The sequence below is a fragment of the Fringilla coelebs genome (genome assembly GCF_963513975.1).
Source record: "Fringilla coelebs genome assembly, chromosome: 7".
Classification (NCBI taxonomy): Eukaryota; Metazoa; Chordata; class Aves; order Passeriformes; family Fringillidae; genus Fringilla; species Fringilla coelebs.
In genome coordinates, this window is record NC_140035.1 from 15,813,472 (window position 1) to 15,840,892 (window position 27,421).

At 59.5% G+C, this 27,421-nt stretch overlaps 5 protein-coding genes across 7 annotated transcripts; 2 read left to right on the forward strand and 3 right to left on the reverse strand.

The window, feature by feature from the left end:
* Positions 1-96: 96 nt before the first annotated feature.
* Positions 97-6,743, forward strand: ANKZF1 (ankyrin repeat and zinc finger peptidyl tRNA hydrolase 1). 3 transcript variants are annotated; one of them, XM_084209238.1, is made up of 16 exons: positions 97-178; positions 359-484; positions 774-883; positions 1,274-1,376; positions 1,775-1,959; positions 2,238-2,353; positions 2,469-2,622; positions 2,838-3,060; positions 3,237-3,338; positions 3,512-3,667; positions 3,759-3,857; positions 4,257-4,521; positions 5,003-5,114; positions 5,222-5,389; positions 5,500-5,570; positions 5,776-6,123. In XM_084209238.1, exons 2-16 carry the CDS (start codon positions 364-366, stop codon positions 6,029-6,031), a joined length of 2,241 nt encoding a protein of 746 aa, XP_084065364.1. In that variant the 5' UTR covers positions 97-178; positions 359-363; the 3' UTR covers positions 6,032-6,123. The 3 variants fall into 3 exon arrangements, with proteins under 3 accessions (XP_084065364.1, XP_084065365.1, XP_084065363.1); XM_084209239.1 differs by lacking the exon at positions 5,776-6,123 and adding an exon at positions 6,163-6,743 and having other exon boundaries at positions 108-484; XM_084209237.1 differs by having other exon boundaries at positions 108-484.
* A 232-nt stretch (positions 6,744-6,975) lies between these two features.
* GLB1L (galactosidase beta 1 like) lies at positions 6,976-12,287 on the reverse strand (the record flags this gene model as incomplete). The annotated part of the gene is made up of 16 exons (XM_084209724.1): positions 12,128-12,287; positions 11,532-11,704; positions 11,070-11,220; positions 10,762-10,822; positions 10,407-10,501; positions 9,837-10,017; positions 9,698-9,756; positions 9,410-9,570; positions 9,231-9,271; positions 8,830-8,948; positions 8,642-8,716; positions 8,474-8,563; positions 8,228-8,341; positions 7,812-7,943; positions 7,271-7,486; positions 6,976-7,194 (listed from the first exon to the last, which is right to left on the reverse strand). Exons 1-16 carry the CDS (start codon positions 12,236-12,238, stop codon positions 6,976-6,978), a joined length of 1,998 nt encoding a protein of 665 aa, XP_084065850.1. The 5' UTR covers positions 12,239-12,287.
* Positions 12,288-12,793: 506 nt separating this feature from the next.
* Positions 12,794-15,248, forward strand: STK16 (serine/threonine kinase 16). The gene is made up of 7 exons (XM_084209227.1): positions 12,794-12,901; positions 13,574-13,793; positions 13,866-13,999; positions 14,074-14,194; positions 14,269-14,364; positions 14,435-14,556; positions 14,645-15,248. Exons 1-7 carry the CDS (start codon positions 12,816-12,818, stop codon positions 14,781-14,783), a joined length of 918 nt encoding a protein of 305 aa, XP_084065353.1. The 5' UTR covers positions 12,794-12,815; the 3' UTR covers positions 14,784-15,248.
* Positions 15,249-15,792: 544 nt separating this feature from the next.
* LOC311155964 (tubulin alpha-5 chain) lies at positions 15,793-20,266 on the reverse strand. The gene is made up of 5 exons (XM_084209497.1): positions 20,172-20,266; positions 18,284-18,506; positions 17,588-17,736; positions 16,415-17,375; positions 15,793-16,280 (listed from the first exon to the last, which is right to left on the reverse strand). The coding sequence occupies exons 1-5, from the start codon at positions 20,172-20,174 to the stop codon at positions 16,168-16,170; spliced, it is 1,449 nt and encodes a 482-aa protein (XP_084065623.1). The 5' UTR covers positions 20,175-20,266; the 3' UTR covers positions 15,793-16,167.
* Positions 20,267-22,124: 1,858 nt separating this feature from the next.
* Positions 22,125-25,919, reverse strand: LOC311155807 (tubulin alpha-4A chain; the record flags this gene model as incomplete). The annotated part of the gene is made up of 4 exons (XM_084209235.1): positions 25,876-25,919; positions 23,563-23,785; positions 23,280-23,428; positions 22,125-23,096 (listed from the first exon to the last, which is right to left on the reverse strand). The coding sequence occupies exons 1-4, from the start codon at positions 25,876-25,878 to the stop codon at positions 22,125-22,127; spliced, it is 1,347 nt and encodes a 448-aa protein (XP_084065361.1). The 5' UTR covers positions 25,879-25,919.
* Between the last annotated feature and the right edge of the window lie 1,502 nt (positions 25,920-27,421).

Here is a 27,421-nt window from a genome sequence, read left to right on the forward strand (position 1 = left end):
CCCGCGACTGGCGGGCACGGCGCCCAATGGCGAGCGGGGGGTGGGACGCGGGAGGCCAATGGGCGCGCGGGATGTGACGAGCGGCGCTTCCGGGCCCGGTGGCAGCGGCCGCGCGTGAGCGGCGGGGCCGGCACGGGGGAGCGGCCCCGGGGGTGCGGCGGCCCCGGGGGTCACGGGGGTGCGGAGGCCCGGGGAAGGGGGATCGCGCACGGGCTCCGGGCGCGGTGCGGGATTGTCCCGAACACAGAGCTCGGACGGGGGCAGAGCGGTGGGCCCGTGGGGCCGGTGTCGGGGCAGCTACTGGTGGTGGTTCCCGACGGGCCCATTCCTCAGACACTGTCCCTTCCGCTGGAAGCAGTAGCCATGCCGGAGAGCAGGTCGGTGTTTGAGGCCGCTCAGGACCCTGAACTCCTCCGCGGGCTGAGCCTTGTCACCGGAGTTGCTGCGGATGCGGGTGCTGCCCAGCTGGCACCTGCGAGCCACGGTGCGTGGGGCTCCGCGGGAACGGCGGGGGGGAAGTTATCTGACTAAGCTCGTGTCCACCGCAGATTTGTGTTCTGTCCCCAACTCAGCTTGGGTGATCACCCCGAAGCTTGGCCATAGGAGCTATCTGGTGGGTGGGTAAATGGGCTTTTTTTGGTGACACCCCAAGGTCCCCAAAGCTCCTTCAACCATAGGTTTGTTTGGGTTGGCTGAGGAGGGACAGAGAAGGCTCCACTCCTTGCAGTGCGGCCTGCAGGCTGCCTGTGCACAGCCCTCCCTTGTTCTTCCAGAGAAACCTGCAGCAGCCAGCTGTGAGGAGAAGGCCCATGGGGTCGCCGAGGTGCCACAGAGGATGTGTTGCTTGACCTGCGGGCAGGTGTTTGGGAGCCGGGAGGAGCAGGTGAGCAGGGCTGAGCAGTGTGAAGTGGGAGTGAGGCTGGCATGACTGGTGGCATCCTGCTGTGGAAGCTCAGCCCCAGCATGGGGCACCCCAGTGTTGGCTGTTTGCCCACTGCTCACGACCTATTGGGATCTGACACTCAAACCTTGTATGTTAGCAATTATAGGTATCATTTACTGGAAGTAAAGGGTAAGTGCAGCATAGGCCTGTACTTGTTCAGGTTAATTGTTTCATGGGTAACTCCTTAAAATACTGTGATTTTCTAGTCAGGACTGCTGAAGAAGCCCAGCATCAGTTTAGTCCTTGGGGCCTGTCACCTCACGCCCTTTGGTGGTCATGGCTTTCATGGACCACCAGGATGCTGCCAGCTCATACTTTTTTGCTCCACAGACTGAGCACTACCGTCTTGACTGGCACCGCTTCAACCTGAAGCAGCGACTCCTGGGGCGCCAGACGCTGCCTGAGGAAGTGTTTGAGGAGAAAACCCGCACAGGTGAGAAGCTGGATTGTCTGCACTGGAGCCCAGGGGCTGTCAGCAACCTCACTGGGGTTCTACTGTACAGGGATGAAGCCTTCTGCTAGTGCAGGGTTCCTTTATTCTGTCCCTGTGGAGTCTTCTCAGGATCCAGCACTGCTCCTGAGCTGTTAGGATTTGTTACAGGCAGAAGAGGACGTTTTAACTGAGCCCCTGCCTAAGCCTATCTGGGGATCCAGAGCTCCAAACTCCTATCTCCCCAGATCACAGCCTGTTTGTAATATATAGGGTTATTTGACAGAACATTTCCGGGGTTGTGGGCACTCTGCAAGTGCCCTTGAAGTCACCTAGAGAGTTTCGGGGAGGCTGTTCAATAATTTTTGCTTTATTTCACTGCATCTTTCTTTTCCTTGCAGGTGATGTTTCCAGCATCTCAGGATCTGACTCGGATAGCTCTGATGTGAGCAGTGAGTCAGAGTTGCTGCCCTCTGTCAGCGACACTGGCCAGACCCCCCAGATTCCTCGCTCCCACAAAGTGCTGCTCCGCAATGCGAAGGGCCAGCTCATCTCTGCCTACCGCTGTGTGCTGCTCACTGGGAAGGCAAGTCACAGCCCAGCTGTTTGGGAGAGGGAGTCCAGAAAAGGTGGTGGCACTTGGTTGTAGATGTCTCTCTAATAGTCTCCTACCTCCTGTGATAGGAAGGGTGGACTCTGGTGCCAGGTCAGAGCCCCAGACTTGTTGGTGGCCTGTTATTTGGCTCTGGGGTGTCCTCCACAAACCTGCTTCTGGTGCTAGCAGACAGGCTGGTCTCTGTCCTGGGGACAGCAGGAGGTAAGGAGTTAATGCCATAGGTGCTAGCAAGGGTGTCTGTGTATCAGGGTGACATTGAGGAGCCGGTGGAGCTGACAGCCTCACTGCAGAGCCTCAGTGCAAGCACGTGCTGGGTTGTGCTGATGATGGGTGGCGGGCACTTCGCAGGAGCAGTGTTCCGGGGGTGAGTACAGGGGGACAGCAGGACTGTCCCTCTGGGCACAGTCAGCTGGAGCTGCTTTTGCACGGTAATGCCACGCACACTAAGCTCTGTGTCTCATGCCTGCCCCTCTCCACAGCCTGCAGGTGCAGGAGCACAAGACCTTCCACCGGTACACGGTGCGAGCACGGCGGGGCACAGCGCAGGGCCTGCGGGACGCCCAGACCCCGGGCTCAGCGCCCAGATCAGCTGGGGCCTCCCTGCGCCGCTACAACGAGGCTGCGCTGCTCAAGGTGAGGGTGCAGCGCTGGGCTCCTGGCAGGAGTGCTCAGCTGCCTCTGACAGGTGGTACCACACTGCTGCTGGAGGGCATGGCAGTGGTGGTGGGCCCTGGAAAAGGGGCAGGGCCCAACTGAGGCTACTCTCTTCTGGATTTGTCTCTGCTCCAGAGCTATGTTTGCCCGTATAGTGTGCTCATAATGCCATAAAGCTTCTCCTTTCTCCCCAGGATATTCAGGACCTCCTGGCAGTCTGGGCACAGCACCTGAGTGAAGCTCAGCGCATCTTCCTCCGGGCCCCTCGTCACAACCGTGCGCTGCTCTTCGGTGGCAGGAACCCACCCCTCACCCGAGGGGACCCTCGCATCTGCCACATTCCCCTCAGCACCCGCAGGGCCACCCTGCGAGAGGTGCTGCGAGTCCACGCCATGCTGGCCAGCCTGCAGGTGTATGGTGAGTTGGACCAGCCCTCGTGCCTGCAGGTCAGGGCAGGTGGCGTGGCGTGGTCCCTTGTGCATTAGGGGACACTACCGTATGGGGTGGAGCTGCTAGCTCTTCAGCCCTCAGTCCCTGGAGACATGGGGTGCTCGCTGTCCCCAGGCAATGACAGGAGCACCCTTGCTGCTCAGGGAAGGACACGCCACTGGAGGACATCACTGGGTCCCCTCGGAAGGTCTGGCAGAAGAGGCAGCAGAAGGCAGAGGTGGATCCCCCGCAGGAGAACACAACTGGTGAGTTGAACCATGGAGGGAGACATGACTCTGAGCAAGCAGGACGGCTCTTGATGTTATGGCATGGGCCAGATTTGCAGCTTCAGAGTGTGGCTGGACAGGAGAAAGCTCAGAGCCCCGAGTGATTAGTTCTGTGTGTGGAGCCTTAGCCCTAAGCTTTTCATCCCCCTCAGCCCCAGAGGAGGAGGAGGAAGAGGAGGAAGAAAGCCCTGCAGGGGAACTGGAGACTGTGGAAGTGACACTGGGGACCTTGGACCTCAGGGAGTTCGAAGTGATGCCCAAGCGGAACCGCAAAAGGAGGAAGAAGAGGGACAAGAAGGTGGAGAAAGGTGAGGGAAAGAACTGGCAGGGGCAGTGTAGGAAGACATGGCTGGGATGCAAGCTGATTCTGACCCTCTTCCTCATGTGTTGCCTGTGCAGGGCCTTGTGCTAAAGAGACTGGTGGGCAGCCTGGCTTGGAGCCAGTGACAGAGCTGCAGGGAGAGGCCGAGGCTGGGCTGCTTCCCTGGAGCAATGGAGGTAAGTGGCTTTGGCTGGATGCCTGCCCCATTTACTGGTGTCTTTTGAGTGGGGTGAAGAGCACATTGTCATGCAGATTCCCAGAACAGCTGGGTCTTCGAAGTCTTTAGTGCAGTCTTGTGCCTTTGAGTGAGCTGTGTGTTTGGAGCCAAGGGGGCCAGGCAGCACCTGGCTAAGACAGGTGTGTTGGGAGGATTGGAGTGGGTCTTACTTCAGGAGATTTGGCTGCTGACAACAGTGCCTAGCAATGCCATAGCACATGGCCGCAGACTCTGAAGGTGGTGGAGATCCTGCAGTGCCCAAATCCAGCTAGCAAGCTGATGCATTGTGTGTGTTCCCTGGTCAGACCTGCTCTGCCCAGTCTGCCCATCGGACTCCCCTCCTGTTCTTCCCTCACAGGAGACCCTCAGACCCAGCTCTGCGATGCTCTGTTCACTGCCTGCAAGACAGGGGATGTGCAGACACTGCGGCACCTCCTGGGTGTGCCAGAGAATGGGGGCCTGCCAGAGCACAGTGAGGATGGGCAATCTCTGGATATGGCCCGCTCCCTGCTGAACCAGCCCATGGACGAGCAGGGCTGCACCCTGCTTCACGTGGCAGCACAGGCTGGCAGGGCTGAGGCTGTGTGTCTGCTGCTGGAGGCAGGAGCAGACCCTGCCCTCAGGTATGGCTGCAGGGCACCCAGTGGTTCACAACCCCTGCTGTGGGAGTCCAGCGACTTACTCCTGTCTCAGCCATAGGAAACTGGTGCCACTCTTGTCCTGGGACAGCCAGTATTGGTCTCTGTGACCCGGGATGTCTGGGGTTTTTATGGGAGGTCTAGGAGCTGAACCACCCTTCTCTCTGCCTCCTTGGTCTGGCATGGCAGCACGGGGCAGTGCCTCAAAGTGCACCCAGGTTTATTGGCAGGCATTTCCAAGAGCCAGGATGAGACAAAATCCCATGCAAGGACTTTGAGAGGCAAGAAGGACTTGGAGGACATGAAGGATTCTGGCATAGGAATAAGGAACTTTCCCCTCCTTGGCTGTGATACTGTGGCCTGCAGTACACACTGCTCATCTCTGGGGGGTCTCTGGGCTCACAGCCCAGTGGGATGCAGACAGTAAGACGGCAGTGTGAGTGAGCTGGTCTCCCTTGTCTCACAGGGACAGGCAGGAGAGGACTCCATACTGCACCTCTGCTGACAGACGGACCCGCAATGCCTTCCGCAAGTTTATGGTGGACCATCCGGACAAGTACGACTACAGCCGTGCCAAGGTGGGTGCCTGCCCGCTGCCCTCACCCAGAGGGGAGCCCCAGAGCAAAGCTCTCCTTTCCCACTCGTGCATTGCCCCGGCTCAGTGGGAGATGCTTCCTGCCCTCAGGTGCCAGGGCCCCTGACACAGGAGATGGAGGCCAAGAAGCTGGAGAAGAAGCGGGCACAGAAAGCCCAGCGGAAGCAACGGGAGCAAGCACAGCGGGAGGAGCAGCACCGCTGGGAGCAGGAGCAGGAAAGGAAGCAGTGGTTCGCAGCCCTGTCTGACAGGGAGAAGGTGAGGATTGGGAAAGGGGATCCAGCCCACATAGGGCAGTGCTGATGCAGTGAGCTCTGGGCACAGCAGCTCCCAGGGGCTGCAGGGGCTGAGCTGTCTCTGCTCCCCAGAGGGCACTGGCTGCTGAGAGGAGGTTGGCTGCACAGCTGCAGGACACCGGCACGACTCTTGCCAACATCAGGTAACCATCCCAGCAGCATGGCTCTGAAGACAAATCCTTCTATGTCAGTACAGCTGTTCCCTGCCTTTCTTGCTCCAGTTCTCCTTTCCAATCCAAAGCTATTCCTGACCACTCAATTCCCAGTAGTGCTTGTGTTAAAGTTTCCTCCCTCTCTTGCCCTGCTCCCCTGAAATATTTTGCTAAGGATGACTTGGTCCACTTGCAGCCAGATCTACAGCAAGCCAACACTCCAGCCACTCCTGTGTCCCTGTTTACTTTGCCGCCCACCAGGATTGTTGGCAGCCAGCACTCCCCATGTGGCAGGGGAGTGCTTTTCTGGGCAGGGGCTCTACAGCCTTTATGGGGCCAAGTCCCTAAATGTTCATTCTGCCTCAAAGTACCTCACATCACGCTCTGACAGAGCACTTCCCCCAGGGAGTATGTCCTGGCCAGGCCATTGGGTGAGCACATCAGCCCTGTGAGAGCAGAGGAGCCCCAGCTCCCTCAGGCTGCTGGTGTCTTGTGTCACAGTCCAAGCAGGGAAATCTTTTCCTCTACTAACTCTTCTGCAAGTGTCCCCTTTGCTCAGGGCCAGCTCTGCTTTTTCCTGCAGCCGCTGCTGGCATTGTGGAGAGTCCCTGTTGGGACGGATCCCTTTCCACTACCTCGACTTCTCCTTCTGTTCCACGGCTTGCCTGCAAACCCACCGCCGGGCCCAGGTTGGCCACACCTAACGCTGGAGACTGCTGCCACCTGCCAAGGACCAGTGTGGTGGGGACATGGCTGAGCACTGGCTGTGCAGCAAGGGAGAACCTGTGCAGCAGCGATGGTCAGAGGGACTGAGCTGGCCATGTCACTCTCTGGGCATGAATATCACTCTGGGTGATGACTCTGGCAAAGTTAATAACTGAGAGGTCTCCATGTGCTAGTGAGAGGGGCTGGGACTGTTTGGTGGCCTGGCTTCAGCCAGACGTCCTCTTGCCAGCTTTTCTCATGGCTACCTCATAGGTTGGTATCTGTGGGTGTAAGGACAGATCCTGACACATACAGACCCTGCAGCCCTGAGCTACCTCCAGCCATGCCTATGGACACAAGGCTGTGCTTTTACCTCTCCTCTCCTTGCTGCCATCAGCATCTCAGCCATCATGTTAGCAGCTACCTCCTCTGCCTACATTGTCAATAAAGAGGTGCCTTGACCCCCTGGCCGTGGGGGAATCAGCATGGTCACTGGAACTATTTGGGATGAGTGTGGCATTGACATGCAAGTCAAGCTCAGTCCTGGGTCCGTTACTCATTAGCACAGGCCCTGCCTATCCCCAAAGGTCTGTGCCAGGACCTGTGCCACTTTCCTTAGCCCCTGTGCTTCTGTCAGCCCCCTACCATCTCCCCAGCCCCAGTGAGAGGCAAGGCCAGTGCCCAGCAGTGTTTACTCTATAACCATGGTGCTGCAGCCAAGTGTCCTGTTATAAAGGGGTCGGTCAAGGAAGAGCAAGAGAGGAGTGGCAGGTGCCCCTTCTAGCTCCAGCACTGTAATGTTGTTGGGGCGGCCAGCGTGCAGCACCGAGCCTGGCACAAAGAGGGTCTGCTGGGGCCCACGACACGTCCAGTACCGGCCCAAGTTGAAGCCATTTATCCACAGCAGTCCCTGGAAGATGATGGAGATGGGACTGAGCTGTGTCCTGGTCCACTCATACCCCTTTCCCAGTTATGCACTGCCTTACCTTGCTCCAACCTGGGAACTTGACAAAGGTGTCCCAGGCAATGCCAGGTGTCTCAAAGGTCCCAGTGTAGAAAGCTGGACCCACTCGGCCCCCACTGCTTGATTTTGGCAGAGCAGCGTGGGGCCAGCCCTGTTGGACTGCGGTGTCTATGGCCAGGGGATAGATCAGCCAGTTGCTGAGAGGCCTGGAGTTCAATGAGAGGTTTCCCAGCAAGCCCTGAGATGGAACAGGAGGGGAGATGAAGGAGCAGTATCTGCCAGGACACTTGGGGCAGCCCCCCAGGGTGTGTCCCTCTGGCAGCAAGTGAAGGTGGGATGGGATCCCCTCTAAGGAGTGAAGGGCCCTGGCAGCTGTGGCAGCGTAAGTGGGAGAGGGGTGCTAGTCTCTGAGCCCTGTCCTGGCAGGTTTGAGATGAACCAGGGGGCAGGACTGGGATTAGCCCCACCAAGGCTAGACTCTGTCTCAGGTGGCAGTAGAGGGCGTTTGGTCACATGGGTTGCCAGGCCATTCCCTCTGGAGCCTCAGGGCGCTCTCCCTTTACCTTGAAGTCACTGGTGTTGGCCCCGAAGCTGATCCTGCCCATGTTCTCCATGAGGATGTCCAGGGTGTCCCCTGCCCTGCCCGTTACCTGCAGTGTTGTCTGCCTGTCCCGCTCCAGCGTTCCCTGGTACTCCTAAAGCCACAAAGTCAGTGCTGCTGGCCCATGTTTGGATCCCACGACCCTCAACACTGCCAGCAGGCACAGAGCATCCTGCTGCCAGCCCGCCAGAGCCAGGGCTGCTCTCTGCCCCCAGAAGGAGGCAAATTTGGGCCCAAGAGCCACCCTGCAAAGGCCTGGTACAGCTTTTGGCACCCTGGCTGTCCCCAAGACCCTGGGATGGCACAGCCCCACTGCCAGCAAGTCCCACAGCCCTCTGGAGCACTGTCCCAGGGACTGGTGTGCTCCCATAGCCTCACCTTCTGCAGCATCACATAGCCACGGTCACAGATGCTGTGAGGAGGAGCACCCAGCGTGGCTGGGTTTGGGATATCCCAGGGCAGCTGTGTGTGGTACACCACAAAGCCATGGACCTGCAGGACACAGTGCAGTGGCACAGGAAGGGAAACGGAGCTGGAAGTGAGCTCTGCTCCTCTGCCCCAGAGCCAGGACCAGGCAGACAGCAGTGCGTCCACAAGTGTTCACCACTACACCCAGCCTCTCACCTGCTTTAGGGCCTCAAAGGTGAGAGGGAACTGGCTCCAGATGGGCCCAGAGGGGGACAGCACATCCAGGACATCCAGGAGGTCAGCATACTGCAAAGAGAGGGATGGGTGCTGGGCAGCTGAGCAGTGCCACACTGGGGCAGGACGGCCTTCAGGATGGGCACTCACCTTCCGCAGGGCCACCCCGCCATAGGCGTACTTGGGGGTGGCAGGTGGCATCGGGCCAGCTGGCAGGGACTGGAACTGAACAGCAGACTGTCAGCTGGCCCATGGCAAGCAGGGAGATGTCCCTTGCCCTGCTGGTACACAAGCAGCAGTGCCCAGTACTCTCCCCTTATTCCTGCCAGGTTTGTTACCTTGCCGATGACTGTGCGAATGGCAAACAGCTTCTCGGTGGGGTCTCCTGCCTCCGAGAGGGGGGCATCGTAGTCATAGCTGGTGGTCACTGGTTTGTACTGGCCCTTGTAGTCAGCACCTGGCCAAGGAAGGGGCTCTGGCATAGCCCAAGGCATGGAACCCAGCCCCAGGCTGGCTGCAGTGCAATGTGGGGGGGTATGACTCAGAACTGAGAGCCCCTGCATAGGCACGAAAGGAGTCCCCAGGAAAATACAAGCTTGGGTTTAAGGGCCCTTGGCTATGTGTCAACCTGCCCCATGGGACAGAACAAGAGCCTGAAGCAGGTGTCTCAGGGATGGCCAAGGAAAGCCCCCCAGCCCTGCAGTGTGCCCCCCCCTCCCTAGAGCAAGGCTCTACTCACCACTCCAGTAGGCAAAATTCGTCCCTCCATGGAACATGTACCTATGATACACCCCAGAGAGCTTGGTCAGCAACTCCACAGACCCAGCAGGGGCTCACCAGGCACTGCCCCTTCCCTCCGGCACCCATAGTCCCTGCTGGCCTAATGCCAGTGGGATGAAGGCAAGAGGTGATGCCCACTGTCCTGGTGGCTGTGCCCTCTGCCAGCTGACTACTTGCATGTTGATGCTGGCTCCCAGCTGCAGCATGTCCTCCAGCCCCTGGGCCACCCATGCTGCGCTGGTGCTGGCATGTGCCTCGCCCCAGTAGTCCAGCCAACCTGTGTAGTACTCAGAGTTTACCTGGAGGACAAAGAGACTGTCACCTGCAGCCTGGGCCCAGCGCCCCTCCTTGCCTCACTGCCTGGCGCCTGTGCCTCCCCAAAGCCGTCGTGGGTCATTCCCCCCACAGCACCCATGCCAAGCTCACCAGGGGCCCCTTTGGTTCCACACGGCGCTGGGCACCAAATGCCTCTGTCACATTGGATCCTGTGGAGGTGCAGAGGGGAGGTTTGAGCAGGACAGAGAAGGGACCCACATCCTCTCTCTCTCCTCCCCCACAGGGATACCTGGCCCAAAGTCGACGGTGGCGTAGAGCCCCTGCAGGGTGCCGCAGCGCAGCTCCTCGGCCCGCGTGCTGTCGGTGGTGAAGAGCAGCACCTCGCTGCCCAGCAGTGCCCGAAAGGAGCCCAGCAGGTGCCGGAGGTATCCATAGTCACAGGCATAGTAGCTCCCATATTCATTTTCCACCTGTGAGCAGGGCAGGGACTGGCACGCAGTATGCACGTGGCAGGGCTGCAGACAGGTCCCACTGCCCACTGGGATGAGCACCAACTTCCCCGTTTTCCTCTGGACATCATCAGATGTCTTGACAACCCCCCAGGAGATCCTGAGCATAATTTTCCAGTCCCAGCATGAGCTCCAGCTCTGTCAGTGTCCCTCAAACCACAGCTGTGGTGATGGCAGGTACCTCAGATTCCCAGCCCTTGGATTTAAATCTAGGTCCAGAAGCTGGGAGGGATTTATCTGAGCTTTGCCTGGGTAAGGTCATTATGTAGGGGATACACAACGGGGCTTTTTGGGGCACATCCAAAGATGACCCAGAGCAGGGCACAGGGCTGGGCCTCACAGCACCTTACCTGCACACTGATGATGTTTCCTCCCTGGTGGTACAGGCGTGGCTTGATCTTGGGCAGCAGGACATGGAGCCAAGAGTCCACAGCTGCCAGGTAGGCTGGAGGGACAGAGGCAGGGCAGGGGCTGGCTGCAGCATCCCCCAGCCCACCTGCAGCCTGCCAGGAGGAAGGCACAGCAGATGGGGCAGGGTCAAGTGAGATGGGGAAATGGATGGAGTACAAACTATGGGGCTCTCAGAGGACAGAGAAGATGATGGGAAAGACCACAGAGACAGATCTGGCAGGTGTGTGGAGACAATGCCAGGCCTGGCACCAGGCTGTAAGGACATGGTGGCCAGAGCCCTGCACTGAGCCTCACCAGGGTTGGAAGTGCGCAGGATGATGTCTGGTTTCCACAGCAGCCAGGCAGGCAAGCCACCCTGGAGAAACACACACAGCAGAGAGGGAGGCAGAGAAACTGCTCAGCAGCCTGGGCCTGCACACTGCTGATATCAGCCAGTGCAGTGCTAGTGCTTGGCACCAGCACAGCCTGTGGCCTTTGGGGCAGCAGCCTGGGCACAGCGGGCACGGCACTGGAGTCAGCGCCACAGCCAGAAGGGCCAACCCTGCTGTGCCCTTCCCAGACCACCCATCACCCTCTCTGCCAGGCTGGGGGCCGGGGCTCACCATCTCCCACTCTGCACAGATGTAGGGCCCTGGCCGCAGGATCACCAGAAATCCCAGCTCAGCGGTCAGGTCCAGGAAGGCTTCCACATCCTGGTTCCCAGTGAAGTCATAAACTCCTGGCAGTGTCTCATGGTAGTTCCAGGGGACGTAGCTGGGGTGAGAGGGGAGATCAGCATGCAGGAGCTAAGGACACCCCAGCACGAAAGGGAACCATCCCACCAGCTGGTCCCTCTGCTTCTGGGAGCTGCAGCCTGAACTGAGTATGGCAACTCGGCCTGGACTGGAATTAGCTCACACTCATGCTTGTGTCTGGCAGGGGTGACCTCGGGAGGTCACAGCCAAGTGCAATTGTTGGCGCTTGGTCCCTGTGGTCAGACAACATCCTTGTCTCTGTTCCTACAGATCCCAGAAAGCCCGTGGTGGCTGTGGCTGTGCACCATCAGGGCTGTCGCCATGGCTTACACCTGCACAGCGCTGAGCCCGCTCATGTACATCTTGAGCAGCCGGTCCCTCCAGGCAGGGCGCGGGACGCGGGCGTAGTGGATGCTGCCCGAGATGTAGCGGAAAGGGGCACCGTCCTTGCGGAAACAGTTGTGTTCGTAATCCAGCTGGAAGGAGCGTGCCGAAGGGGAGGCCTGCAGGAAAAAGGAAGAGCTGGAGGCTTGCAGAACCTCCCCGAGCCCAGCCGCCCTCTCCGGTGTTTCCCGGGACAGGCACTCACGGGCCTGGTTCTTGGAGGTGCCCTCCCCCGAAGGGGATGCCAAACTGTCCTGGGAGAGCGGGAGGGAGGAGCCGAGCCTCCCCGCTAATCAAACACCCCGGCTGCGCTGGTGGCAATTGTGGGGACGGTGCTGCTGGGGTGGGTGCTGCGAGGGCAGGGAAGGAGCTGGGAATGCAAGCTGGGACATTGTGGCAGGACACGGGCTGCTGCAGGAGGGAGCTATAGAATGACGAGCAGGGAGACGGATCGGGAAGGCAGATTCAGGAGGCGTCCCACCCGCTCCTTCACAGCTCAGTCCTGTGCGCTTCGCCCAGACTTTCCACCCTTGTTTGCTAACCTGCGTGTGCAGGAGTCCCGCTGCCAGCAGCAGGCCGAGGGCCGGCAGTCCCATCCTCGCCGGGGCTCGGCAGGCTCGGGATGGGGACGAGGTTGGACGTGGCTCCACCATCACGTGAGCGGGGAAGGAGCTCGGCCAGCGCTTCCTTCTCCCGGTCCGAAGTGCGGGCAGCTGGAACAGCTGGGGCGGGACCACGGGAAAGGGGTGGGCGGCCCCGACCCTCCACGACTGGCCAGCCCCCAAAGCCCACCCCAGCAGGGGATGCACCTCCGGCCGGCGGGCACGCCTCTGGTGCCCAGTGGGGTGGGGGGGAGTCACAATCAAAGTCAGGGGACAAGGAGCCTCGTAAAAGCGTCACCAGCAGGCAGAAGCCTTTCCATTGAACTCAGCCCGCTTTTTCTATCAGAGAGGTGGTGATGGAAAGCTCGGCTGTAGTTCTGGTCTGAGGGCTGCTGCTGCCAGATGAGGGGAAGGAAAAGGTCCCCGAGCCGAGGGCTAGAGCTGGTGACAGAGCTAGTGACAGGGGTGTCGGGAGGTGCTGCAGGGCAGGACGAGCCCGCCGCAAGGCGGAGGGATGGCAGGGCCGGGCCGCGGCGGCAGCGGGAGGCGGTGTGTCCCCGCCCGCTGGGTGACGCGGCGGTGACGGGCGGTGACGCGCGGCGGCCCCGGGCGATGACGCGGACGGGCGATGGGGCAGACGCTGTGCGTCTGCTCCCGCGGCACCGTCAGCCTGGGGGGAGCGCGGTACCTCCTGCTCCACCGCCTGGCAGAGGGGTGCGCGGCGGGCTGGGGCGCGGGGGGCTCGGGCGGGGGTCCCCGAGCTCCGGGAGGGATGCTCGGGCAAGGGGGGTCCTGGGGCCGAGGGCGCGCTTGGGCGTGGGGGGGATGCTTGGACGTGCTTGTGTGTGGGGGGCATGCTGGGCACGGGGGTGCTTGTGCATGGGAGATGACTTGGCATTGGGGTGATGCTCAGGCGTGGTGGGGACATGCTTGGGCATGGGGGGTGGTTGTGCATAAGGACATGCTTGGGCATGGGGTGGCACTCAGGCACGGGATGCTCGGGCAGGGTGGGGAGATGCTTGAGCTCAGGTCACCTTGGGGCTTGGGGAAGTACTTGGGCTTGTTGAGGGATGATGCTTCAGCATCGGGGGTGCTTGTGCATGACAGATGATTCTCCTGCTGAGTGACGGGGAGGGGTTGGTCATTCTCAGAAGTGGGTGTTTGGGGCCATGGGAGTGGGGATGATTAAGCCAGTGGGTTTTTTCATACAGAGAGGGGATGCTTTGGGTTCCTCACAGGAGCCTGCAAGATGGGGAGATGTGCATACCGGGGGAATTCATGCTGCCTTCTGTGCCCCTCCTCTGGGTGCTCGTAGATGAGACTGGGCACAGGGCCCCAGCATGGATGTCACAGCCCCCAACCCATGCTGTTCTTGACTCCTTGCAGGGGCTTCAGCTATGTGGACCTGGTGGAGGGGCTGCGGGACGGGCGCTTCTACGCCCTGAAGCGCATCCTGTGCCACGACAAGGAGGACCGCCAGGCCGCCCTGCACGAGGTGGAGATGCACGGCCTCTTCGACCACCCCAACATCCTGCGCCTGGTGGCCCACTGCATGGTGGAGAAGGGCACCAAGCACGAAGCCTGGCTTCTCCTGCCCTATGTGAAGGTGAGGGGCACTTTCCTGGCTGCCCCACCACCCCAGGAGCAGCAGTGGTGACCAGCTGCTTGTGTTTGCCAGGGAGGAACCCTCTGGAGAGAGGTGGAAGCATTGCGAGAGAAAGGCAGCTTCATGCCAGAGCAGCGGATCCTCCTCATCCTCCATGGGATCTGCCGTGGACTGCAGGCCATCCACAGCAAGGGCTATGCACACAGGTGAGGGGTGGCAGCACTGGCTGGGGGGATTGGCAGGTGCCCCAGTGGGCACTCAGTGATGTCCATCCCCACAGGGACCTCAAGCCCACCAATGTGCTGCTGGATGAGGATGACCAGCCTGTGCTGATGGACCTGGGCTCCATGAACCAAGCTCGCATCGAAGTCAACAGCTCTCGGGAGGCCATGGCTGTGCAGGTGGGTGGCCTGGGACGTCACCCCATGAGCCTGTCCCTGCTCCAGTCTCTTCATCCCCGTCCTCCTCTTTGCAGGACTGGGCTGCCCAGCGCTGCACCATCTCCTACCGTGCCCCCGAGCTCTTCACAGTGCCGAGCCAGTGTGTGATAGACGAGCGTACAGATATCTGGGTAAGGATCCAGCCCTCTGGCCTCCCCCATCCCACTGCTACAGCGCTGCACTGACACCACCTCGCTCCAGTCCTTAGGCTGTGTGCTGTACTGCATGATGTTTGGAGAGGGCCCCTATGATGCCATCTTCCAGAAGGGTGACAGTGTGGCTCTGGCGGTTCAGAACCCCCTCACATTGCCCTCTACAACCAGGTGAGGGGCTGGGAAGGGTGACCCCATTCCTGGGTGGCCCCCTGTCCTCTGCACCACATGGGTCCTCCCCTCACTGTCTTTCTTCCAGATACTCGGCTGCCTTGCAACGCCTGCTCTTCTCCATGATGACAGTGAACCCCCAGGAGAGACCCAGCATAAATGAAATCCTCCACCAACTGGAGGGGCTGCAGCCAGCACCAGCAGGGCAGGACACTACACAGATCTGAGCCTTCCAGTGGTGACACATCCTGAGGCTGAGCCAGGGGAAAAGCAGCTGCTGTAATCCCTGCTGCCCTACAGACCTGTTGCAGAGGGGATTGATGCCCTGGGGGAGAGCTGCTGCTCTGTGCCGGAGGTGTGTTGGATTTGGAGTGTTCTGTGCCCTGGATGCTGCTGCCTGGGCCTTGGTCTGTGCCCCTGAGCTGTGGATATGTGATCTGCTGCTAAACATGGGTCCCTTGCCAGCTGCTGCCTTCCCTGGGGGTGGCAGAAGAGGATGTTGTGGGACCCCTCCTGGGGATGGGAGCCACTGTCCTGCAGCTCTGTGCCCCAGGAAGGTTGCTGCTGCCCAGAGCAGAGCTGCGGGCCGGATCCCGGTGCTGTGCTGGAGGGAGGCAGAGGGAGTGCCTACTCTGCCATTGCTCTTGGCACTGATGTTGCCTTGTGTTTGAAGTAAAGTATGTTCTTGCAGAGCTGTGGCTGTGTCCCTGTCTGCAGGGAGGGGTTCTGCCGGGGCATGGGAAGAGCAGGGCACACTGTCTGGGCTAGGCAGCCAAGCGTTGCTGGAGGCGAAAGGCAGCGGAGGCCAGCCAGGGCAGCATAGCCAGAGCATTAGCAGTAAGCAGGGAAAGTTAATCCCTGGCCCCAGAATGCTCCTATTGGGAGCTAACACAACTGCAGCTGGAGCCAGACACTGCTGTTCAGAGCCTCCAGAGCTGGGCACTGCGGGACAGGGATCAGCACAGGCAGGCAGTCACAGGGGTACAGGCAGAACCACTCTGCTGCCCATGAAGAGGGAGGTAGATGTCCAGACTGGGAAGCTGCCAGACCCTGGGAGGCAGGATCAGCAGCTCTGCTCTGATGGGGGTATGCAGAGCATGGGAACAGCACAACCACCCCACCACTGAGGACACCCCCAACCCAGGGGGGAGCTTTGGTTGGAGGGGCTCCAGTAGGTGGGCTAGCCACGGAGAGGGGGTAAAAAACGAGATGCAGACAAGCAGTTTGACAGGGAACATTGCCCTCCTTTAATCCTCTCACCGCACACAGCAGTACAGCAGCCGCGGGGTCCGTGCCATGCTGGGTGCCATTGCGGGCTGCACCCACTGCACCAGAGAGGCAGGCACACTCCTTGCCATGGATGGTGACCACAGGGGCAGGGCAGACAGACTGCTCCCACTGCTTCAACCACTATCTTTTTAGGCAAGCCCACCTACCCTTGGGCTGCACATGAGGAGAAGACCCAAAAGCTGCTGTTCTTTTCTTGCTCAGACTAATTCTGCTCTCCTGAGCTCCAGAATACAACATGGGGCCATATATCACAAGAGGAAGCGGTACCCACCCCTGGCTGGAGCAACAAGTGGGGTGGGATGTGTGCCACGGCACCAGGGACTAGACCCCAGGGCTCTTACCTGCACAGGTAGCAAGCTGGAGCTGGAGCAGAGCACTGGGAGGAAGCATAGCAGCACCAGTAGCAGGGCTGAAGCACTCACCACACACCTGACCTGGCAAGAAACCAATACAGCTGGGGGGATACTGGGACACAGGGAGGCTCTGAAACGGTTTATTGCAAAGGGTTTGCAGGTAACACAGGGAAGGAGCGTGGTCCTTTTTTGGCTGAGGCTTCTCTACTCCTCACCCTCTTCTTCATCCTCGTAGGAGTCCAGGCCCACTTCCTCGTAATCCTTCTCCAGAGCAGCCATGTCTTCCCGTGCCTCGGAGAACTCCCCTTCCTCCATGCCCTCGCCCACGTACCAGTGCACGAAGGCGCGCTTGGCGTACATCAGGTCAAACTTGTGGTCCAGGCGAGCCCAGGCCTCGGCGATGGCCGTGGTGTTGCTGAGCATGCAGACGGCGCGCTGCACCTTGGCCAGGTCCCCCCCGGGCACCACCGTGGGTGGCTGGTAGTTGATGCCCACCTTGAAGCCCGTGGGGCACCAGTCCACAAACTGGATGCTGCGTTTGGTCTTGATGGTGGCGATGGCGGCGTTGACGTCCTTGGGCACCACGTCCCCACGGTACAGCAGGCAGCAGGCCATGTACTTGCCATGGCGAGGGTCACACTTCACCATCTGGTTAGCCGGCTCAAAGCAGGAGTTGGTGATTTCGGCTACCGACAGCTGCTCATGATAAGCCTTCTCGGCAGAGATGACAGGGGCATAGGTGGCCAGGGGGAAGTGAATGCGAGGGTAGGGCACCAGGTTGGTCTGGAACTCGGTCAGATCCACATTCAGGGCTCCATCAAACCGCAGTGATGCTGTAATGGACGAGACAATCTGACTGATGAGTCTGTTCAAGTTGGTGTAGGTTGGGCGCTCGATGTCCAGGTTCCGACGGCAGATGTCATAGATGGCCTCGTTGTCCACCATGAAAGCACAGTCTGAGTGCTCCAGTGTAGTGTGGGTGGTAAGAATGGAGTTGTAGGGCTCTACCACAGCGGTGGAGACTTGTGGTGCTGGGTAGATGGAGAATTCCAGCTTGGACTTCTTGCCGTAATCAACAGAGAGTCGCTCCATCAACAGGGAGGTGAATCCAGAGCCAGTGCCACCTCCAAAACTGTGAAATACAAGGAATCCCTGGAGGCCTGTGCACTGGTCAGCCTGTGGAGAGAGATGAGGGGAGATTACTCTGAGATACATTTCTTTGTGACAGTCTGGCTGTCCACAAGTCCCTTCAGGACCTGGTGTATCCCCGCCCTGGTCAGCTGCACACCCTGCCCAGGCCACAGAATGTCTTGCAGTGTGTTCTGAGCCCCCAGCAGGATGCTGGACCGCAGTCCAGGGGGACACATCCCCTCTCTGCAGTCACTTACCAGCTTACGGATCCTGTCCAGCACTTGATCAATGATCTCTTTGCCAATGGTGTAGTGCCCACGGGCGTAGTTGTTGGCAGCATCCTCCTTGCCAGTAATCAGCTGCTCGGGGTGGAAGAGCTGCCGGTAGACTCCTCCCCGAACCTCATCTAGGAGAGAGCAGGGGCAGGTTGAGCCCAGGGGAGGCTGCTGGTTTGAGCCGGCCGCCAAGCAGACACGTGGGTGCTAGCAGCCATCCCTCACCTTGGCTCCGCCTGCCCCCGTAGCATGGCCAAGGACCCACACGTCAGCAGAGTCAACACCAGCATCAGGTTTCTCTGGCATGAGGAGGTGGCTGCCACCTCCCTGTGCAGCTCAGCTTCTCCCACCCTTCAGGAGCTGCCTGCCCACAGCACAGCAGGAGCTGCCGTGCCGGTTGGGCTGGTTTCTCTCTGTGCACATGTGGTACAAGCACTGCTGACTCTGGGACACTTCAAGAACAAAAGCAGGTGCTCATGTTTGTGGCTTCTCCTGGGAAAAAAAAAGGGCCCTCGGGGTCGAACCCAGTGCAGGATATTGTCAGAAGACCATGAGCACCAGCTACCTGCTACCCACCCCTGGGGACACCTCAGGCTGTGTGAACTCCAGGGAGCATCCCACAATGGGTTGTTGCCCAAAATAATGACCACTATCAGAGCCCAATTAGGCTGCACTCACCAATCACAGTGGGCTCCAGGTCCACGAAGATGGCCCGTGGGACGTGCTTGCCAGCCCCAGTCTCACAGAAGAAGGTGGTGAAGGAGTCATCCCCTCCGCCGATGGTTTTGTCGCTGGGCATCTGTCCATCGGGCTGGATGCCGTGCTCCAGGCAGTACAGCTCCCAGCACGTGTTGCCCATCTGGACGCCGGCCTGGCCGACGTGCACGGAGATGCACTCACGCTGGGAAGGGGAGGCAGGGTCAGATCCTGGCACAGTTCTTTCTTGCCTGCTCCACGGAGGGCTCTAGCTGGTGCCAGTGCCACACAGTCACCCACACCAGACCTGCTCTGGTCAGTGGTCCCAGAGGGGACATTTTCCTTTGGGTGACCTCCTGCATCTCCCTGAGGGACTCCCCATAGCTGGTGCTGCTCTCAGCCATGCACAGGCACCATGCTGGATTAAGAGCCAGCTTGGTGCCTCTTTGGCAGCCAAAGCTGCCAGCTTTGGCATCCCTCTTGCCCCTGCCCCCACTGGGGGCCACCAGCTCAATGGACTCTGGCAGGGCCTGTCCTCCAGCAAAGGGGGAGGGGAACAGAGCCTGACCCAGCTACTCTGCCAGGGTCCGTGGCAGCCTCAGCCCCTTTCCCATGCAACAGCAATCCAGTGAGAAGCTGAGCTGACAGGTACACACATTTAACCCATGAGGGGGAATCAGCATGGGCAAACCCCTCTGCCTGCTGTTCCAGAGCCAGATAAACAGTGTTGTGGGGTCAGTGGCCTTGGGGACGCAAGGGTGGTAGGTGGCAGCCAGGTAAGGGCTGGCAATGAAGACCAGCAGTTTTTGAGGCAACATAGATTCCCTGAGCTACACAGTCTCAACCCTATGCTGCAAAACCTGTGTTGGCAGAAGTGCTGAGGAGCAGGCTGTGAGCCGGAGATGTGCCTCTTGCACTCCAGTCAGGAGGTGCAGGCCTGTTCCGCTACTCCAGCATCGCTCCTCTGCTGTCCCTGGCACCCCGCCTCTGCTGGTCCTAGCATCCCTGTTTCACTGCTCCCGGCGTCCCTGCCTCCTTGAGCAGGACACCCCGACTCAGCCTCGAGGTCCTGGAGCAATTCTCTCCCGCATTCTCTGACTGCACAGTGCCCTTAGCCGCGATGGGGTCCGTGCCCCGGTCCAGCGCCCAGGTAGGACAAGGGCTCATTCTTCCCGCGGGAGGGCCCAGAGGAGCCCCAGCCGCAGAGAGGAAGGGAGGGCAGCCGGGGGCAGGTTCCCCGGCAGGGCCCGGTCAGCGCTGCGGCGGGCAGAGCGCTGCGCTGCGCCTTCTGGCACGGCCCCGGCCCACTCCTGAGCCGCTAAATATAGACACCTCCGGCCCCGGGCGAGGGCAGCGGCCACTGCCCGCTTCGGAGAGCGTCCCCAGCCCGCTCCGCCGCTGCCAGACGCCCGCGGGACGGGACTGAAGGGACGGGACCCCCACAGAGGTTCCCCGCCGCCAGCCCCGCCGGGGCGAGCGCTGCCGCGGGGAGAGCCCCGCCGAACGCTTCGCTCCGGCTCCCGGTGCTCGGCGGGCGCCTCCGCCCTCGGCAGCTGTCCCCGTCCATCCGCGGCCACCGCTCCCCGCCGGAGAGGTCACCCCCCTCTGTCCCCAGCGCCTCCCCCCGCGCTACGCCGGCGGTGGCGGTGGCGGGGCAGGCGCCCCGGTGCCGGTGGCGGCGGAGAGGGGGGCACAGCGCGATGGGGGCGCGGCTGCCCCCGGGCAGGAGCGGGTAGCGCTGCCCAAGGTCACGGCGGGGAAGGAGGGGGCGCGTCCCGACGGCTCCAGAGGGCACGGTGCTGCGGGGACACTGCCGGGGGGTGCCGGGCACCCTCCCCGCCGCCGTGCCCGCCTCCCGGCCCGCACTCACCATGTTGCGGCGGGAGGTGCGGGCTGTCCCGGAGGCTCTGTGCGGCGGGGCTCGGCGCGGAGCTGCGGCTGCTGCAATCCCCGCCGCAGCGCTCTCTTATAGGTGGGAGGGGCTTGGCGCCGACACGCCCCCTTATTTGGGTACACTTGCATGCGGGAGGGAGTCCCCCCTTCGGGGCCCGGGGGAGCCTGGCGGGGTCCTCCCGACTGCGGAGGAACCCCGAGGTGCGGGGCCCGAAGCTGCTCCCCATTCTCTGCCGGGAGGAAGGCGGGGGCATCGGTCCAGGCTGTCGGCAGGAGGTCTGGGGACCAGCCCTCAGGGGTGACCGGCAGTGCTGAGCTACCAGCACCGGAGGCAGAGCAGGTAGAACAGTCCTTAACCTGTTCTGCTACCAGCTCCCCCAGGGATGTGGGGAGACCCCGAGTCCACCTGGGCCTCTAGAACAGGATAAAGGAGGAGAGAAACACGATAGAGATGCAAATCAGATTCAGGAGCCCACTTTGTCCCCCAAACCTCCCTTTGCCATTGATGCTCTGGGAGGCTCCAGCCGAGGTTTGCCCTTCTCTCACGGTGGGGACAGGCAGTGCTGCACAACCTTGTGAGGCTGCAGATCTGCATGACAAATCTGGGCTGCCAAAAAAGGGTCATTGCAGCCTGCTTGCTGTTAATAACTTGTGACTACATTCAGAGCAGCAGCTCTGTTTGAGCCCTGGCCAGTGCAGCCACCCCTGCCAAGGCCAGGGCTGATCTTGCTACTGAGGATACCTAGACCATCAGCCTTGAATGCTGCCTGAGCAGGGCAAGGGCTCTGTCTTTGATGCCAGGACCTTGGGTCATGCAGCTACCCCTCCCTGGCCATGGGGATGGATGGGCCTCTGCTGCCCAGAAGCATGACAGGAGACACTACTGGGTCCCTTGTCCAGGACAGAGACACAGGAAAACTTCTAGAAAAAGCTATAGGACACAATTTCATCTCCTACATCCTTCTGGTGGCAGTCATGTCTGTGAAGACACAGGGAGATGAAATTACAGAGCAATGAAATTACTCTGAAGGAGCAGATTCCTTCTTTTCCCCAGAATCAGACAAGACATAGGGAGTGGATCAGAGCAGCACCAGATGTGGGGAGCACTGACTCCTGCCCTGGCATAGCAGCAGCAGGCTCAGTCTGAGCCTGGAGCTCCAGTCACAGGCAAGCAGAGCAGTGCCAGCAGCCCTGTGCAGAGGGATGAGTGCCTGGCTGTGCTCCAGCGGCCAGGGCTGGCCCCCACTCTCCCCTCCAGCTGACACGGGTGCATGCTGGGAGGAGGAGGGCAGGGGAGGACAGCCCCTGTGGGTCAATATAGCTGGAGCATTAGTGGTAAGCAGGGAAAATTAATCTGTGGAAACAGCACACTGGATAATGGGTAACAGAAATCTCCAGTTTGCAGCTGGAGCCAGGAGCTGATGCTGGGAATCCTTACTACCAGACAGGGCAGTGAGAGGACTCAGAATGGGGACAGTGCAGAAGATGATCTGGGCCAGGTAGAGTGGGGCCACATGCCCCAGGGGGAAGGCAGAGCACTGGGAGAGCAGGGCAGGCTGAAGGCAGAGGTACTCCCAGACAGAGGACCCCATGCTGAAGTTTGGTACTTATTCTATCACATCAGCAGCAGTCCTATGGACCCCTTTGGTGGACATGCTCCAGAATCTTCGTAGAGGCTGCCATGTGTCCTGGACATATCCCTCTGCTCTGAGGCTCTTACCTAAGGAGGGATCTGCGGCTGGAGAAGAGCTGGGAGGAAGCATAGCAGCACCAGTAGCAGGGCTGAAGCACTCACCACACACCTGACCTGGCAAGAAACCAATACAGCTGGGGGGATATTGGGACACATGGAGGCTCTGAAACGGTTTATTGCAAAGGGTTTGCAGGTAACACAGGGAAGAAGATGGTCCTTTTTAGGCCTGTAGCTTCTCTACTCCTCACCCTCATCTTCATCCTCATAGGAGTCCAGGCCCACTTCCTCGTAATCCTTCTCCAGAGCAGCCATGTCTTCCCGTGCCTCGGAGAACTCCCCTTCCTCCATGCCCTCGCCCACGTACCAGTGCACGAAGGCGCGCTTGGCGTACATCAGGTCAAACTTGTGGTCCAGGCGAGCCCAGGCCTCGGCGATGGCCGTGGTGTTGCTGAGCATGCAGACGGCGCGCTGCACCTTGGCCAGGTCCCCCCCGGGCACCACCGTGGGTGGCTGGTAGTTGATGCCCACCTTGAAGCCCGTGGGGCACCAGTCCACAAACTGGATGCTGCGTTTGGTCTTGATGGTGGCGATGGCGGCATTGACGTCCTTGGGCACCACGTCCCCACGGTACAGCAGGCAGCAGGCCATGTACTTGCCATGGCGAGGGTCACACTTCACCATCTGGTTAGCCGGCTCAAAGCAGGAGTTGGTGATTTCTGATACTGACAGCTGCTCATGATAAGCTCTCTCAGCAGAAACCACAGGGGCATAGGTGGCCAGGGGGAAGTGAATGCGAGGGTAGGGCACCAGGTTGGTCTGGAACTCGGTCAGATCCACATTCAGGGCTCCATCAAACCGCAGTGATGCTGTAATGGACGAGACAACCTGGCTGATGAGTCTGTTCAAGTTGGTGTAGGTTGGGCGCTCGATGTCCAGGTTCCGACGGCAGATGTCATAGATGGCCTCGTTGTCCACCATGAAAGCACAGTCCGAGTGCTCCAATGTACTGTGGGTGGTGAGAATGGAGTTGTAGGGCTCTACCACAGCGGTGGAGACCTGTGGTGCTGGGTAGATGGAGAATTCCAGCTTGGACTTCTTGCCGTAATCAACAGAGAGTCGCTCCATCAACAGGGAGGTGAATCCAGAGCCAGTGCCACCTCCAAAACTACGAAACACCAGGAATCCCTGGAGGCCTGTGCATTGGTCAGCCTGTGGAGAGAGACAAGTAAGGTTCCCTCAAGCACTGACTTGGCTGGAGGGAAGTTTCAGCCTTTTGTTTGTGTAGCTGCAGATTCCTCCCAAGGCGCAGAAGGGCTCACGCCATCCTCCCACCCCCTGAATGATGCTGGACCGCAGTCCAGGGGGACACATCCCCTCTCTGCAGTCACTTACCAGCTTACGGATCCTGTCCAGCACTTGATCAATGATCTCTTTGCCAATGGTGTAGTGCCCACGGGCGTAGTTGTTGGCAGCATCCTCCTTGCCAGTGATCATCTGTTCAGGGTGGAAGAGCTGCCGGTAGACTCCTCCCCGAATCTCATCTAGGAGATAGTGGCAAAATAGATTTGCTAACTGGATCTGGGGAAAGGTAGCAGGAGCGCTCTTGGGAGTGTCCTTCAGTGGGCTGTCCCCTAAAATAATGACCACTATCAGAGCCCAATTAGGCTGCACTCACCAATCACAGTGGGCTCCAGGTCCACGAAGATGGCCCGTGGGACGTGCTTGCCAGCCCCAGTCTCACAGAAGAAGGTGGTGAAGGAGTCATCCCCTCCGCCGATGGTTTTGTCGCTGGGCATCTGTCCGTCGGGCTGGATGCCGTGCTCCAGGCAGTACAGCTCCCAGCACGTGTTGCCCATCTGGACGCCGGCCTGGCCGACGTGCACGGAGATGCACTCACGCTGGGGAGGGGAGGCAGGGTCAGATCCCAGCAGAGACCAGAAATGCAATTACTGCAGGAAATGCACAGCCCTGCAAGGGCAGCTCTGGCCCTCACCTGCTTGGGCAAGCCACACTGCCCTCATCCCTGGGTGCCTGCATCCATTTCAGTTTTCTGCTTTCTCACAAATCTAGTGCTGTGCCTCTCATCACTGCACTGACCACCTCAGGGGCCCAAGGAGATGGAGACCTATCTGCAGCAGCCCAGGATATCAGGCCACCCATCCCCTAGACTGGCCTCGCCCACAGCCCTGGATAGCATCCAGTGAGCATCTTCCCCATTGCCCAAACATCCATATGGCTTAAGGGCTGAGGTCCTGCAGCATCAGGCACAGCCCATTGCAATTCCAACAACAGAGCTGAAGGCTGAGATGGCAGAGCACCACCAGGACACTGGGAGCTGAGGACACTGAGGATGGGTGCCCAGCAAGAGGGGGGATTTATGAACAAGAATGGTTGCCATGCTCTGAGTTTCAGCTTCCCTAAATTAGCTCTAGAGGAGGAGGAAGCATTAGCTGCACTTCTTAAGTCAACAGAAAGGCTGAGGTGGGAGGGTCTCCTAGCTCACAGCTTCAAGGGTAGTCTCAGGTCCCCCAGGAGAAGCCAGGTGAAGGGGGGCTCTACAAACTCCCTTCAGATGAGGCGCCCCAGAGCATGCAGTTCTTTTGGTAAGAATGAAAGTATTCAGTGCCTTAGACCTGCTGTTGCCAAGGATTTGGATGTGTCATCAGGCACAACTGAGTCAGAGGAGCATCCAAATCAAGGCGGATTTCCAGAGCCATGGTGCCCCACGATGAGTCAGCTGGCAGGAAGCTGGTGGAACCAGCCATTTTGCAGGAGCAGGGCAATGGCTGCTGTCCCACAAAGTTGCACAGGATGCAGCATGTCTTGGCTCTCTGCCTCTAAAGTGCTCTCAGTGCTGCCTTTCAGAGGCAGCAGTGACAGTGAGGGATAGCAAAAAAATAAGCCCTTGATACCCATGGTGAGAGGCAGAAGCTCATGTCCTCACCTTTACCAAAGCTGAGGTGCAAGAAGAGCAAAGCAATACCCCACCTATCCCTCCCAGCAGGTCCATAAATGTTGTGTAACACAAGGAGCCGAGGGTAAGACCTGAGGACTTAAGACCTGAGGTAAGTCTTCCAAGATCCTCTACAGAAGGGCACAGAAAACACTTGGCACAGATGCCAGCACCTCAAGGAAAGGAGATGAGAGAGGACTGCTCCCTGGCAAAGGACCTTGTGAATCAGCGTGGGGGTGGCAGAGGGTTATGCTGCTCACTGCACTTCATCCCAAAAACAAGCAGCAGCCAGGACCGGCTCTGTGGGACCCAGCACTGACAACAGGCTGGGCAGAGCCCAGCAGCGCCAGGACGCAGCAGTGCTGGTCACCAGCCAGTAGACTGCCTTCTTCACGGCAAAGTCTGGCACAGGAAAGGCTGGGAGCATGGCTCCGCGGGACAGCAGGCAAGGTGCCCGGGAAACCTTGGGGCTGGGATGCTCTCCAGGGCAGCTGGAGAGCTCATAAGCCAGAGATCATCGCAGGACCACGGCGGCAGGGCAGCCTGGAAGCCCACCCACAGTGATGCCCACCCTTGGAGCACGGGAGTGGGTGAAGGAAGCCACAGCTTACTGCCGGAACTCAGCTGCGGGCCGGTAGCGTGGGGGGCTGGCAGACGGGTGGAACTCCCCGCAGCCGGGGATGGCACCGCGGGACACGGGCAGGAACCGACACTACTAAAAGTGGGAGAGCGATGAGACGTGGCGCGCCCGCCCGAGCACCGTCTCCGCAGCCCAGGGGCTCGCTGGTGGCCTCCTTGCCATGAGTACAAGGGGATGCTTAAAGAAGGGAGGCTGCTGAGAGCCGGGGAGGGAGCAGCTCAAGAAGAGGCTGAAGCCAGGCAAAGGCAGGGCGAGCACAGCGGGCACTCCCGTCGCCAGCTGCCCGCATTTCTGGGCTCCCGGCAGAGCCCTCCCGGGAAGGCGCGGAGAGCCCAGCCCGCTCCGGGGCGCACCGGCGGGACCGGAGGGAGGGAGCGGCCGGGGCTGGCACTCACCATGATGCCGCCGCTGCCGCACGACCTGCCTGTCCCCGGACTGCCGCAGCTCCGCGCTCCGGGACGGCCGCGTCGCCACCGCCTTATACCGGGGGCGGCACCGGCGCTCCGGGGCGGGCCGCCCCGCCCGAGACGGCCCACAGCGCTTTCATAGATTTGCGTGCATTGCGCATATTTGCATAGATTTGCATAGATGGGGCTGTGCTGCCTGGCGGGGTGCACTGGTGGGGCATTCGGGGAGCAGCATCCCCTGAGTGGGGCACCCGAGGGTCTCCCCGAGGAAAGGGCGGTGGGGCATAAGTGTTGTTCCTGCTGTGCTTGCCAGTCTTGGCAGAGGGGTTCTGCTGAAGAACAGAGATGGCACCTTCCAGCTTGGTGTCCTGCTGGTGAAAGGCACCATCCAGGCACTAACCAGGAGAGACTTTGGGGATTGAAGCAGGAAAGCCAGTAAAGAGCTCGGCCCAGGTCTTCCCTCCTGGTGGGCGTAGGTGCTGATGTTATCCTCGAGCAAGCAGTGAGCCAGGTCTCTGGCAGCCACCTAAGGCTTCTTGAAAAACACCTGGGAGAATCTCTGGAGGAAACATTGGTGGAGTAAACCCTCCAGAGATGAGCCCAAACTTTCCTAACCTCTTTGGAGATCACTGAAAAAAAAGCAGGAAAACGAAATCCTTTGTGTCCTTTGTGTCAAGGCCCTCAAGCACAGTTGTGCCCTCTGTGTTGAAAGCCCTGCCTGCCAAAGGGCTGCTTCTTCACCCTGGCTCGGCATTACCCTCCCTGGTTTGATCTGATTTCACAAAGCTTTATGAAATGAATAGTGAGGGTGTAGGGAGAATTTGGAGCACCTTGGAGGGCTTTTATTGGAATCTACAATGACTTCACTGATGTCTGGTCTTACTACAATGAATAATGTGTCCTACCCCCTCCAAAATACTCAAAGCATCCACTGTGGTGCAGAACCAGCCCTGCATCTGCCTCAGCACTCTGACTTAATGATTTTTCACTGAAAAGTGCTGTCATCTCAGCTTGATCTGAAAGTTGAAAGCTGGACCTAAATTATCCACCCACAATAGCCTTTCTTTGTGCCTGAGTCACCTGGATAGTGTCACCTTCACTGATGAGCATGTGAAAAGTGACTGAAAGCAAGAACAGTGCTGCAAAGCCTGTACTGGTGTCTAAGCAACACATTTTTGAGACCTGCAGAAGTGGCTGAGCCAGTGAATCAGAGTGGTTTTAATCAAGTTGATGGGAAAATACTGAGTTTTGTGGCTTTTGTTTTGTTTTTTTTTTTCACAGATATGCCCCAGGTAGTAAGTGCTGCTGAACCTGCAGAGGATTCTGTGGTGACTGGATAAGTCTGGAAATGCCTCCCCGTGGTATAAATGTCCTTTGAGTGACCTCAGAGATCACTAGATAACACAGACCATGCTGATGCAGACAGTCCATGAGAGTCAGAGAGTAATTGGTAGCACTGAGGCATCAAAATTTGAGCCCCAGAAGTTAATTGGAGTGAAAAAGAGTGATGGTATCATCTTCCCTGTGAAAATCT